The sequence below is a fragment of the Rhinatrema bivittatum genome, chromosome 13 (genome assembly GCF_901001135.1).
Source record: "Rhinatrema bivittatum chromosome 13, aRhiBiv1.1, whole genome shotgun sequence".
NCBI lineage: Eukaryota > Metazoa > Chordata > Amphibia > Gymnophiona > Rhinatrematidae > Rhinatrema > Rhinatrema bivittatum.
Genome location: NC_042627.1, coordinates 79,921,615 through 79,935,837, shown reverse-complemented (window position 1 = coordinate 79,935,837; position 14,223 = coordinate 79,921,615). Strand labels below are relative to the sequence as shown.

General features: G+C 47.9%; 1 protein-coding gene across 1 annotated transcript in view; it reads right to left on the bottom strand.

Annotated features, from left to right (window-relative positions):
• Positions 1 to 3,589: 3,589 nt before the first annotated feature.
• SMAD6 (SMAD family member 6) overlaps positions 3,590 to 14,223 on the bottom strand; it is a 45,509-nt gene continuing 34,875 nt past the window's right edge. Inside the window, exon 4 of the mRNA XM_029575370.1 lies at positions 3,590 to 4,435. Coding sequence (XP_029431230.1) covers positions 3,864 to 4,435 — 572 coding nt within the window. The 3' untranslated portion in view covers positions 3,590 to 3,863. The remainder of the gene's footprint in view (positions 4,436 to 14,223) is intronic.

Sequence of the window (14,223 nt, the reverse complement as noted above, 5' to 3'; positions counted from 1 at the left end):
TAAACCTGATAATAACTTATCCAGAAGGAGGAAGTGTGCCTGCATGCATATCTGTGACTGTGTGCCTTTATACATACGTGTACACATCCGAGCTGCAAGCCTAGCCAGCGTGTAAGGACTGGATTCCAGGAGGGGAAGAGGGAGAGCAGTCAGGGATCCTAATTTCAGTCACACTGCACTTTCTAACAAGGATTATACACCTGATAATAACTTATCCAGAAGGAGGAAGTGTGCCTGCATGCGTATCTGTGACTGTGTGCCTTTATACATACGTGTACACATCTGAGCTGCAAGCCTAGCCAGCGTGTAAGGACTGGATTCCAGGAGGGGAAGAGGGAGAGCAGTCAGGGATCCTAATTTCAGTCACACTGCACTTTCTAACAAGGATTATAAACCTGATAATAACTTATCCAGAAGGAGGAAGTGTGCCTGCATGCGTATCTGTGACTGTGTGCCTTTATACATACGTGTACACATCCGAGCTGCAAGCCTAGCCAGCGTGTAAGGACTGGATTCCAGGAGGGAGAGCAGTCAGGGATCCTAATTTCAGTCACGCTGCACTTTCTAATAAGGATTATACACCTGATAATAACTTATCCAGAAGGAGGAAGTGTGTCTGCATGCATATCTGTGACTGTGTGCCTTTATACATACGTGTACACATCCGAGCTGCAAGCCTGCTGCCAGGGCGCTCACTACTGAAAACCTCCCTCTCTTTCCAGCACACACAAAACAAGGGCCATCTGCTACACTTAAGGGGTAATAGGTTTCACCATCTCCAGAGGAATGGACTTTTTTTTAAACACTCAGTGCTGAAATTATAGACATTTTGCCAGCAGAAATAGTTTTATAGTTATGGCTAAAGTAGTGAAGCCATGCAAGTTTCTTGCAAAGCTCCCCAATTCAGGGCACTATATAAATACCAAAATATTACTAATAAAAACAATTTGGGACATTGGCAGGTATGACACAGCTACAAGCAAGGGAAGAGTCTATCCAGCAATTTAGAGGCCTTCACCATACTTGTGTGTCAAGAAGGAAATATTCTCACTAGTGCGGAGTTGATTAGAGCTGCCCTTCGTGGGATTTTTCACCTTCCAAGAGAGCGCGAGAGAGAGAGCGCTGTTAGGATTCAGGCTCCTCTTTTATTCTCTGTAATTATTTCCTCTGCTCTCCTGCACCAGTTCCCACGTGGCAGCCTTTTCCCCGCTGAATGACTTTTCTGGATAAGGACTTCTTTTGGTGCAGTAGATAAAGATATTTAGATGACAGCGTCAGCAAAATTCAAGGCAAAGAAAAATCACGGTTCCCCCCCTCCCCATTTCTGTGCTGGCTGTCATTTCAGACCTGAGCAATATTTGTCTTTTTAATAAAACAACTTACCAGGTCCCGCTGTAGGCACTGCTATGCTGATCCTCATCACACCTTCCCGCGGGTGTTACACAGATACAGAACGCGTGAGCACAACACGGAAAGCTGACGAGCACACTTCAGCTGAGCCCCTCGTGCAGGTGTCACAGAGGTACGTGTAAAGCAGAAATACAGCTGGAGCGTGACATCCGGCCAGGAGATTTCTAAGAACAGGAGGTCTGGTTATAATAAATAATGCATATCTGTTATTAAAAAGAAGAACTTGAGAGCCACAGAGGAAGCAATAGAGTGAAGTAAAGCTTAACCTTCCTGCATCCCTGCCAGCACACCGGTATCAGACACTGCCCAGCACTGGGGACACACACACAAGTAAAGCTCTCCTGCAGAACCTGCAATCTGCTGGTAGGTTTGCAACAAATCCCCACCCGACTGGATGCCACGGTGATCTCCAGGGTCTCCTTGCGACATGGTTACAGCCACTGCACTGGCTCTAGGTTTGAAACGTAACAGACGTTCCAGATCGCCTACACACGTTTGATGCTTGCGTGAACGTAAGGATCTGCGGGTAGGAACCCCCTGCCCCAGGGCAGCCAACAAGCCAGCAGTCTGGGACATTATCCATTTCCCTGCTCAGAGTTAGGCAGGAACACCGTCTGTGCCCAGATCGGATGAGCCTGCATACAGCAGGAAAAGAAAATGCACTTAAGAACAGAAGAAATTGCCACACTGGGTCAGACCAAGGGTCCATCAGGCCCAGCATCCTGTTTCCAACAGTGGCCAATCCAGGCCATAAGAACCTGGCAAGTACCCAAACACTAAGAAGATCCCATGCTACTGATGCAATTAATAGCAGTGGCTATTCCCTAAGTAAATTTCATTAATAGCAGGTAATAGACTTCTCCTCCAAACCTTTTTTGAACCCCAACTACACTAACTGCACTAACCACATCCTCTGGCAACAAATTCCAGAGCTTTTTTGTGCGTTGAGTGAAAAAGAACTTTCTCTGATTAGTTTTAAATGTGCCCCATGCTAACTTCATGGAGTGCCCCCTAGTCTCTCTACTATCCGAAAGAGTAAATAACCGATTCACATCTACCCGTTCTAGACCTCTCATGATTTTAAACACCTCTATCATATCCCCCCTCAGTCGTCTCTTCTCCAAGCTGAAAAGTCCTAACCTCTTCAGCCTTTCCTCATAGGGGAGCTGTCCCATCCCCTTTATCATTTTGGTTGCCCTTCTCTGTACCTTCTCCATCGCAATTATATCTTTTTTGAGATGCGGCGACCAGAATTGTACACAGTATTCAAGGTGCGGTCTCACCATGGAGCGATACAGAGACATTATGACATTTTCCGTTTTATTCACCATTCCCTTCCTAATAATGCCCAACATTCTGTTTGCTTTTTTGACTGCCGCAGCACACTGAACCGATTTCAATGTGTTATCCACTATGACACCTAGATCTCTTTCTTGGGTTGTAGCACCTAATATGGAACCCAACATCGTGTAATTATAGCATGGGTTATTTTTTCCCTATAGGCATCACCTTGCACTTATCCACATTAAATTTCATCTGCCATTTGGATGCCCAATCTTCCAGTCTCACAAGGTCTTCCTGCAATTTATCACAATCTGCTTGTGATTTAACTACTCTGAACAATTTTGTATCATCTGCAAATTTGATTATCTCACTTGTCGTATTTCTTTCCAGATCATTTATAAATATATTGAAAAGTAAGGGTCCCAATACAGATCCCTGAGGCACTCCACTGTCCACTCCCTTCCACTGAGAAAATTGACCATTTAATCCTACTCTCTGTTTCCTGTCTTTTAGCCAGTCTGAGAATAAAGAGGGGAGGGGGGGGGGGGGGGAGATAAAAATTCTGCAACGGCAGCGGGACTCTCCATGCTACAATGTGGCCAGCTGGACATACCCAGCCTCTGAAGTTTGATGACGATCTGTACAGCAGCACCATAACCGACAGAGAACCACAGTTAAAAGAGCAACTTTCCAAAACCACCTCCTCACACAAGAAAGACAAATAAAGGCAAAAGCCTGCCCCCCCAGTGGTTTGCTCGTCCATCTTCCCAGTGGTTTCATGGTATTCTGAGAGCAGTGCGTCACGTTATTTGCACACCTTGAGCTTGGTATGTTCTGGGCACGACCCACACCCTGCATCCTCCATGCACGGAGAAGGATGGAGCCCAGATATATATATACACAATGCAAATACTTTATTGTTAATGGGTGCCTGGGTGTGAATAATATTTTTTTAAAAACTCCAGAATACACCAAAAGAAGATGCTTCACCTAGTTTTGCTGTATGGAGATCATTTTTTAAAAAAAAATCTGTACTGAAACAACTCTACAAGCCAAAGTGCCTTTTCCTTTGTCTATGTACACATCGTGGCAGGCATAAATAATTACACTGTAAAAATGACTTTGTATGTACAAGTTCAATATATATTTCCATATAATATATAAACCTTTTATATTAAATCTAGGTAGTCTTGTGCGGGCTCTCTCTTGCTGTGGAGTAAGACCTCCAGCCAGCAGGGACACGACGTAATGAACTGCCTGGAGTAGGAAGGTCCCCAGCCTTTGGCAAAGCTGATCCGCACGCTATTGGGGTCATACGGGCCGTCCATATAGTCCAGCTCACCCACGTGCCGCAGGAGGCAGGACTTCTCGTAGTCAAACACCTTGATGGAGTAGCCCGGCAGCACTTTACGCACGAGTAAGGTCCTGCAGTTCGGGACGCCCAGCGTCGGGGAGTTAACGAAGATGGGGTGCTCGCTGCGGTTGTACGCCCACACGCCGTCCGACTCTCGGCTGAGCAAAATCCCAAATCCAATTTTGCTTCGCGTTCGCTCGACTGTCTCACTGCGGTGCTCCGGGGTCAGCTGGCCCAGGCAGAAGCCGTTTCCTTGAGGTAGGTCATAGAATATACAGACAGACGGCTCATGCACTGCGTAGAGGCGTCCCACACGAGTCCTATGCTCCCAGTAAGCAACTCTGCACCAGTGACTCTGCTTAATGGTATCAAGGGACATGCTGGCATCTGTGGAAAGAGAGATGGCACCAATATTAGAGTTACTCAAGTCAATAGATACACGACGACTGCATGCCAGCACTGGAACAGTGTCCGGTATCTACAATACTGAAGCAGGGAAGGATTTCTTTATTTAAAAATGTATATTCTATCATCGGCAACCAACTGTACAAGGCAGAATACAGTAAAGACAGACAACAAAAGATACATATAAATACTGTAAAACTTATCCAATCTCCTTCCTGCTGCAATACCACAGATCCTAGTTTATCTAAGACTGTATTCTTACATCTAAAGATCATCATCCTTATCCCAGGCTTTACCCCTCACTCCCTCCCACAGCTAAGGATCCTCTGTGCTTATCCCAGGCTTTACCCCTCACAGCTAAGGATCCTCCGCACTTATCCCAGGCTTTACCCCTCACTCCCTCACAGCTAAGGATCCTCTGTGCTTATCCCAGGCTTTACCCCTCACAGCTAAGGATCCTCTGTGCTTATCCCAGGCTTTACCCCTCACAGCTAAGGATCCTCTGTGCTTATCCCAGGCTTTACCCCTCACTCCCCCACAGCTAAGGATCCTCTGTGCTTATCCCAGGCTTTACCCCTCACTCCCCCACAGCTAAGGATCCTCTGTGCTTATCCCAGACTTTACCCCTCACTCCCTCACAGCTAAGGATCCTCTGTGCTTATCCCAGGCTTTACCCCTCATTCCCCCACACCGAAGGATCCTCTGTGCTTATCCCAGGCTTTACCCCTGACTCCCCCACAGCTAAGGATCCTCTGTGCTTATCCCACGCTTTACCCCTCACAGCTAAGGATCTTCTATGTTTATCCCCAGCTTTACCCCTCACTCCCTCCCACAGTTAAGGATCCTCTGTGCTTATCCCAGGCTTTCCTGAATGTTCTCTTACTGTCTTTTCTGTGAAGATTAAGAACATAAGAAAATGCCATACTGGGTCAGACCAAGGGTCCATCAAGCCCAGCATCCTGTTTCCAACAGTGGCCAATCCAGACCATAAGAACCTGGCAAGTACCCAAAAACTAAGTCTATTCCATGTAACCATTGCTAATGGCAGTGGCTATTCTCTAAGTGAACTTAATAACAGGTAATGGACTTCTCCTCCAAGAACTTATCCAATCCTTTTTTAAACACAGCTATACTAACTGCACTAACCACATCCTCTGGCAACAAATTCCAGAGTTTAATTGTGCATTGAGTAAAAAAGAACTTTCTCCGATTAGTTTTAAATGTGCCCCATGCTAACTTCATGGAGTGCCCCCTAGTTCTTCTATTATCCGAAAGAGTAAATAACCGAGTCACATCTACCCGTTCTAGACCTCTCATGATCTTAAACACCTCTATCATATCCCCCCTCAGTCGTCTCTTCTCCAAGCTGAAAAGTCCTAACCTCTTCAGCCTTTCCTCATAGGGGAGCTGTTCCATCCCCTTTATCATTTTGGTTGCCCTTCTCTGTACCTTCTCCATCGCAATTATATCTTTTTTGAGATGCGGTGACCAGAATTGTACACAGTATTCAAGGTGCGGTCTCACCATGGAGCAATACAGAGGCATTATGACATTTTCCGTTTTATTAACCATTATTTTCTGATGTTACTCCTGAGTCTTGCGATTTTAATTTGATGTATTTATTTTGTGCAAGTGACTTATGGGGGGGGGGGGGGTTGGGGAGGGAAGTGAAGAGGAAATGTACAAGTGTGGAAGGCATTTTTAAACCTAGACATGCACTCAGCAACAATCCACCTGCGGGAAAAATCAGATGCAAGTGACTGCTTGTGCTCAGCGAGCAGAGCAAACTGCAAATCAAAAGCAAGCAGGTATTTTTGCTTTAAAAATTGGTGCAAATCAAAAAGTACAAAGACCAGGGGTCATGAAATGAAAGTTCGGCAGGGGGGATGACTCAGAACCAACCTCAGGAACTATTTCTTCACAGAGAGGGTGGTGGGGCCTGGAATTCCCTCCCTGAGGAAGTGGTGGAGATGTAAAGAGACAAAAAATTCAAAGGGGCCTGGGATGAACACTGAAGGCCGGAGGACAGAGATGAAGAAAAAGTTCAGGGGGGGGGGGGGGGGAGGGGGAGAGACGGGACCCTGCTCGGTGAAACAGTTATTACCCTGAGCAGAAGCACCGGGATTACCACTGTCAACCAAGAAGCCTTGATACTTTCAACGCAACTGCAGCCTCCCTGTCAGCTTGGAGGGCAGGGAGGGAATTGGATTCAGTCGGGCCCAGACGTTTATGGTGGGGGTTACTGATGTGCAGACGTAAGGGAGAAAGCACAGGTCTGCGTCTACGGCAGAGTCCAAAAGCCAAAGCAGGTCAGCATTGCCAGAATTCACAGGAAGGCTCCTCCCCCTGTAAAAATGCTGCCAGCAGTAATTTATTTATGGGTTTGACAGTTGCTTGGTTTTTTTTTTATTGTAAATATTACTGCCCTTATCATAAGAACTGGGGGTAACTGCATGGACTAGGATTAAGAGAAACCTGGGGGTGGATGTTAGCATAAGAAGCTTGCCGGGCAGACTGGGATGGAGCATGTGGTCCTTTTCTGCCGTCATTACCACGTTACGGGGTAACATAATCACATCAGCCTACCAATGAGAGTCCGTGGCCAGAAGCCACAGACCGCGGCTATCGTTGGAAGCCTTTGGCTGCCAGGCATCACCACTGATCCACAACTGCGAGCTCCTCATTCCCTACCTGCTATGAACACTGTGTGCACAATATCCCCAGTCCTGGTGGCACGGCCCAGGAGTCAGAGCCACCTCCCTTTCACGCTATACCACATCGATGCAGCCCAGGTGTTTCTGGTTACCAATCCTCCATCTCCTTGTACAAACATGAAAGACAACCAGAACTGAATGAATCCATCCTGAAGAAGTAAATATATATAGAGTCACCCTAACCCTGTGACAGGCACTGCAAGTGGTGAGGCAGAAACTAGAGGGTGGCGTGGCTCTCCTAGCATAAACGATACTGCACAGGAGGAGAAATAAAACAAGAAAATACTAAAGGCTTCCATGGAAAGTCAGAACAGATCAAGCCCTGTGGGCTCTTCCTGCCTCTGTTAGAGGGAATATAAATGAGCAACTAAGCACTTCCAAGTCGTCATGAACAAGCTCCACCAGCTACCCCCATGGACATTGTTAATACCTAAGAAAAGCAGGAAGTACAACTCCATAAATCTATTGAGATAAAAGCAGGCCTGCAGCCGTGCCACACAGTAACCCCACTCCCAGCCCAGCGCTCGCTCCCCTGTTGTAACCAGAACCACAAGACACCAGGGGTTTCTTTTTCTCAGGGTACTTCATTGTACCAGCACCTTTTTTTTTTTTTCCCCCCCACCTCTTCTGGGAAATGACAGGAGAGGCAGGGAAGGATTGGGAAGCAGAGCAGCTCTTCTCTGCTCTGTCTGCTCCAGGCTTACCCCTCCCTCCTCCTGATCTCTGCAGGCTGCTGCCCAGGAGGAGGGGAGGAGAGGGGCTGGACAGAGCAGGAAGCAGAGGTCACTTCTCTGGGGCACCAGCCCTTTATACCGCTAGGACCATGGAGAATACACAGCAGCGCCCTCTGTCCATATTAATCTTTCTGTACCCTGTAATTTTAATTACTGCTTTTAGAACTATTTTGTATGTCTTCTCCTTTTTAACATTTTATCTATTACTTTGGCAATACGTGTAAACCCAAAGTTTTCTGAATGTAAATCTGAGAAAAGCACTGATGGTCTCCCCCTTTTACTCAAGCCGTGATGGAGGCAGAGGCGGCACCAGCAGGTAAATGCGCTGCTCTCTTATGCCTGCCACCTGTGGGAGGGATCAAGCTGCGACTGAGCCCTGCAGACAGCTGCAGGGAAGCAGGGCAACCTTTCAGGAGGCGGGGCCACTGCATCCCAGCGCTGCCACCTTCCTTTCTAGGAAAAAGAAAAAAAGCATTGCACGACCGACAGAACTGTAAATCTGACCACTGCAACACAAGCCCCCAACTCTGAGTCTACGCAAGCTCCTGCAGAAGGTGCTAGGCACAGAACAAGTTATAAACCAAAGTAAAGCGTTCAGCCTGCAGAGCACTTACAAGAGGAGATAAAACTCTGGCCCTAGCATCTGAGGGAGGAACAACGTTACTATAATAGAGAGCACGGCTCTGGCCTGCCGCGTTTGCAGCGACTCCGTGTGTAATTGCTCCCCGGGCATTCTGAACGTCAGCCAGGATGACTCCAAGGATCAGGCATTTGCAGGGAGGTGATGAGCGACAGGCCGCCTCCAGCTCCAAGCCACAAATCTTCAGTCGGGAGCAAACAGGAACTGGGATCCATAGAAACCGCTTCCCAGGCCGACTCTCTGCACAATCACACGGCTTCATGTTTCCCAAAAGTTCTAGAAATAAAGTTAGGGAACGTTTCCTGCAGCTTTACTCAACGGCTTCTCAAACAGTGACACTCTATAGTGTTTTGTGGTAACTGTGATGCACACAGGCCGTCAGATGTGGGACTGCCCAGGGGGGGGCAAGAGACGACCTGCTGGAGAGTGCTGGGGACTTTCACTCAGGAGGGGGAAATATTTCTCCACTTGTACACAGTTTTCTTTCACAAAGAGGAAGCTGAGGCATGTTACAGCCACACGCATACATACGTGCATGAGGCAAAGTTTCACATTATTTTCACCCCACATTAAGTGTATCTGGAGCGAGGAGGAAAAGGAATTAAAGCATCCTGCTGCGTGCTTAGAATGACAGAGGATGTTAAGTTAGGAACCACACCGAAGCCGGGTAAAGACAACATTTCAGTAAGCAGCCAAGTGTGCTTTTCAATAACAGCTGGAAAAGCTGGATCTCACTGCAAGGAAAGGTACGACAGGGTCTCAGCATAGCTGGGCACAGACAGGCAACGGGAGGCTGCAGACAGGGACAGGGATGGATGGGAGCAAGGCCAGGATCCCAGTGCAGCTGTGCATTGGGTACTGATGGGCAGAGAAAGGCTGCAGACAGGGACAGGGATGGATGGGAGCAAGGCCAGGATCCCAGTGCAGCTGTGCATTGGGTACTGATGGGCAGCGGGAGGCTGCAGACAGGGACAGGGATGGATGGGAGCAAGGCCAGGATCCCAGTGCAGCTGTGCATTGGGTACTGATGGGCAGAGAAAGGCTGCAGACAGGGATGGGAGCAAGGCCAGGATCCCAGTGCAGCTGTGCATTGGGTACTGATGGGCAGAGAAAGGCTGCAGACAGGGATGGGAGCAAGGCCAGGATCCCAGTGCAGCTGTGCATTGGGTTCTGATGGGCAGAGAAAGGCTGCAGACAGGGACAGGGATGGGAGCAAGGCCAGGATCCCAGTGCAGCTGTGCATTGGGTACTGATGGGCAGCGGGAGGCTGCAGACAGGGACAGGGATGGGAGCAAGGCCAGGATCCCAGTGCAGCTGTGCATTGGGTTCTGATGGGCAGAGAAAGGCTGCAGACAGGGACAGGGATGGGAGCAAGGCCAGGATCCCAGTGCAGCTGTACATTGGGTACTGATGGGCAGAGAAAGGCTGCAGACGGGGACAGGGATGGGGTCTCAGCACAACAGGTTAGAGAAAGGTAATTGCAATAATCAATAAGACTGAGAAGCTTCCTAATGAAGGAGGCCAGACAGGTTAGGCTCTTCAGCTTGGAGATCTTTATAAAATCAGTTTGGAAAGGAGGGGGAACAGGTAAATAGGAAACAGTTATTAACCCTTTTAAACAGTACTAAGGCTAGGGACCTCTCCACAGGATCAACAGGTAGCGTATTAAAAACAAACTGCAGAAAGTATTTTTTCACTCAACGCACAATCTCGCTGAGGATGTGGTGAAGGCATCTAGCATAGCAGGGATTAATCAGTAGACTTGGGGAAGTCTCTGCTTATCCCGGGAGTGAGCAACAAGAAACGGATCTTACTTCTGAACCAGGTGGACCGGCCTCTGTCAGAGTCAGGATGCTGGGCTCCCTGGTCTGAATCAGTACTTATGGGACGGGGTCCTCCTCCTCCTCATCTCCCCCTTCCTGTGCTGATTGGGCTGGCGGTGTGCAGCGCTGAGCATCCTGGGAATTTCCTCACCTTGCTCAGGGCTCATGACAGCAAAACCTGGGGCCCCGTGTAACGAGCTGCGAGGTAAAGCTGTGCGCCGAAATTCAGTGCATTTTTTATTTAACCCACATGGAAAAAATGTAACTTCCATGCAGTATGCTAATAGTATGCAAATAGTATGCTAATACATCCGAGTTCATAAGCACACAAACGCAAGCTAAGGCCGAGTGCACATTTTAATTTGAAAGGGGGAGGAGGAAGGAGTTAAAAATAACGCCCTGTGGTGCTCAGGCCTCCTCTTGCAACCACGGCCACGGAAGTTATTTTCCAGCTTCACCGAAGGCGTCTGCAGCCTCCAGCCCATGGATGGGGAAAGCCAGCGCCTGTGGCGAGCCAAGCCCCCCCGGGACAGGGAAGGAAGCAGAATGCAGCACTGTTGGAAAAAGCACGGCCCACGGGAAACACCGCTTTCTCCTCCCTTTTATGTGCGAAAAATCACGGTTTCTGCGTTTTCCGTGTATAAAACGTGATTTACATGCGCAAAAATGTTTTCTGTGCATAAAACCTTGAGTTCAGGTCAACTCCAGCTTCCACCCATTCACTAATATTAGCCCTGGAAACGTTATTCCACCTTGGGCTAGGAGTTAAGTTTTTCAGTCCTAAGCAAACATGAGCCACGCCCCTCCCCCTCTCTGCATGGGAAGTGACAGCTCCTGCCATCCTCAGCAAGGCATTTGCAGCAGCTTGCAGTAACCTGAGGGCAGGGCTGCTGCAGGGTTATTAGAGCTTTCTGCCCACCCCCTGGGTCTCTGCTCCGACTCCTACCTCATTCGCGCCCGCCCAGGGTGCGCTTCTCTGAGCCGCGAGCAGGATGGGCACTGCTTGCTGCCCGCCACATCTCTCCTCCTCTTTGCCGCAGGCAGGGGTGGGCTCCGCTCACATCCCCACGTGGCTGCTCTTTGGAAACCCCTAATGCTTGGCGCCCGAGGCGACCGCCTAGTTCACCTCACGGAGCGCGCCAGCCCTGCCTGTATGTTCACTGTTGCACGCACACGTTTCGTGCACAAAGCTCCTTGCGACTTTGGTTATAAAGTAAGTCTGTGACCAATGCGTGTGTGTGCACAGGTGCGTGTGCACAGGTGCGCGTTAAGCTGCATACGCCGCTGAGCGCACCTTACAGCACTGGCGCCGCGACTTCCTGCAGGGACAGGGATGCTGGGAGGAACGAGGGTGCACATCCCGGTCTCTTAATGAGAGAGAAATTCTGCCCTCCCAAACCTGGCACAGCCTGCGAGAGCTCAGGGCTTCCGCCCGCCCCTCAAAGGCAGACATCAAGGCCATTTCCCCTCCCCCACCTCGCCTGCTGCAGTAGCACAGGCCAGAAGGGGTTAATATTTCCTACGGCGGCAAAGGAATCAGAAGTGGCCAGAGTGTGCTAGAGAAATAACAGAACTTAAACCTGGCACTGTGAGGGACGTCTCACACGGGATGGGCAAAGCAGACCTTGCGAGGCTGGAAGATTGGGCATCCAAATGGCAGATGAAATTTAATGTGGACAAGTGCAAGGTGATGCATATAGGGAAAAATAACCCTTGCTGTAGTTACACAATGTTAGGTTCCATATTAGGTGCTACAACCCAAGAAAGAGATCTAGGCGTCATAGTGGATAACACATTGAAATTGTCGGCTCAGTGTGCTGCGGCAGTCAAAAAAGCAAACAGAATGTTGGGAATTATTAGGAAGGGAATGATGAATAAAACGGAAAATGTCATAATGCCTCTGTATCGCTCCATGGTGAGACCCCACCTTGAGTACTGTGTACAATTCTGGTCGCCACATCTCAAAAAAGATATAATTGCGATGGAGAAGGTACAGAGAACGGCTACCAAAATGATAAGGGGAATGGAACAGCTCCCCTATGAGGAAAGACTAAAGAGGTTAGGACTTTTCAGCTTGGAGAAGAGACGACTGAGGGGGGATATGATAGAGGTGTTTAAAATCATGAGAGGTCTAGAACGGGTAGATGTGAATCAGTTATTTACTCTTTCGGATAATAGAAAGACTAGGGGGCACTCCATGAAGTTAGCATGGGGCACATTTAAGACTAATCGGAGAAAATTCTTTTTCACTCAACGCACAATAAAGCTCTGGAATTTGTTGCCAGAGGATGTGGTTAGTGCAGTTAGTGTAGCTGGGTTCAAAAAAGGTTTGGATAAGTTCTTGGAGGAGAAGTCCATTAATGGCTATTAATCAAGTTGACTTAGGGAATAGCCACTGCTATTAATTGCATCAGTAGCATGGGATCTTCTTAGTATTTGGGTAATTGCCAGGTTCTTGTGGCCTGGTTTTGGCCTCTGTTGGAAACAGGATGCTGGGCTTGATGGACCCTTGGTCTGACCCAGTATGGCAATTTCTTATGTTCTTATGATGAAGTAAAGCAGATTGCTTCCAAAATGTCTATTGCAGCCCGAGAAAGGAAGCAGGGAAAGCTTCACCGGAAGTCTTTATTTGGATCTGTTCTAATGCTGCTCTCTTTAAAGGGTACGTTATGTACTTGTTATATAATTGCTTACATTTCTTGATTGTTACTTGCACAGCAGATTGCCCAGAGCACCGTAGTACACAATACATCGTAAAACCAACAGCAAAAAGCCAGCAGAAAACTACAGTCACACACACAGTAAAATACAACTACAAATCTAGGGCCACGTACGAAAAACAGGGCAAGTAAATTGACCCCATACACTAAATTACATATTTTTATGATCTGAGTGTTTTAGTAAACATTTCGCTACCTAAAAATCCATTCATAGGCAAAATCTCCTCCTCCTGAACTGCCTCCAAGTATAACAGGATGTTAAACCAGGCCTAATTAAAACATTCGTATCTAATAAGCATAAATCAACTCCGGTTTAAAGCTTTCTGAAACACTCTTTTTTTTTTTCTTATTTAGAATTAACAACATGAAAAACAATTCAGGGATAAACAAATTAAGAAATCAATGTGACTAATTCAATTCTAAGTCTTCAAAAGATGGGGATTGAATAGCACAAGTCAAAGTAAAGAATAATATTTCTCACTCCTGGCGAAGTCAAGGCCGGTGCTCCCTGTGCAAGATTTAATAATTAGAAAAGGAGGAAGTTAGGAAGGCTGAGAAAACACACAGGGCACATCTCTATACCTACATTTGTAGGGAAGTTTTAAGACAAACAATGCACAGAGCTGGAAAACCCTCGTGTCACATCACAAGAAACTGCTTCCTCCTCTTTGGGTCTCTCTACTTTAAGGACCAAAAAACTGACCGTACGATGTCTAAAATACAAAGTCAGTGTGCAGTCTCTGCTGGCTGCAATAGTAAGGAGACGATCAACGTTGCTGGTTTAAGGACTTCGCTCTCAGAGGTCTGAAGTAAGGCCGAGGCATCCGGATTAGATTATTCTACTGCTGAAATCACAAAAAACCTTGTGCTCCCCTCGCTTTAGCATTTGCTTTTTTAAAAGGAGGCAGATGGGGGAATTTTCTCCCTCAATGCCCGGAGCATCAGGCAGAGGCGGACGCACGGGGTCTCGAGGCGCACGGGGTCTTAAGTGGTCGGCCTGTGCCCCTTCTGTTGACTTTTCCCCGGAGTTTGGAATGGGGGACACCCAGCCCAGGACCGCTGGGCAGTTCCACCTCACCCGGAAGACCAAACGCCTGAAGATGTAGGGGAGAGAGGCGAGGTCTCTGCCTGCACCCCCT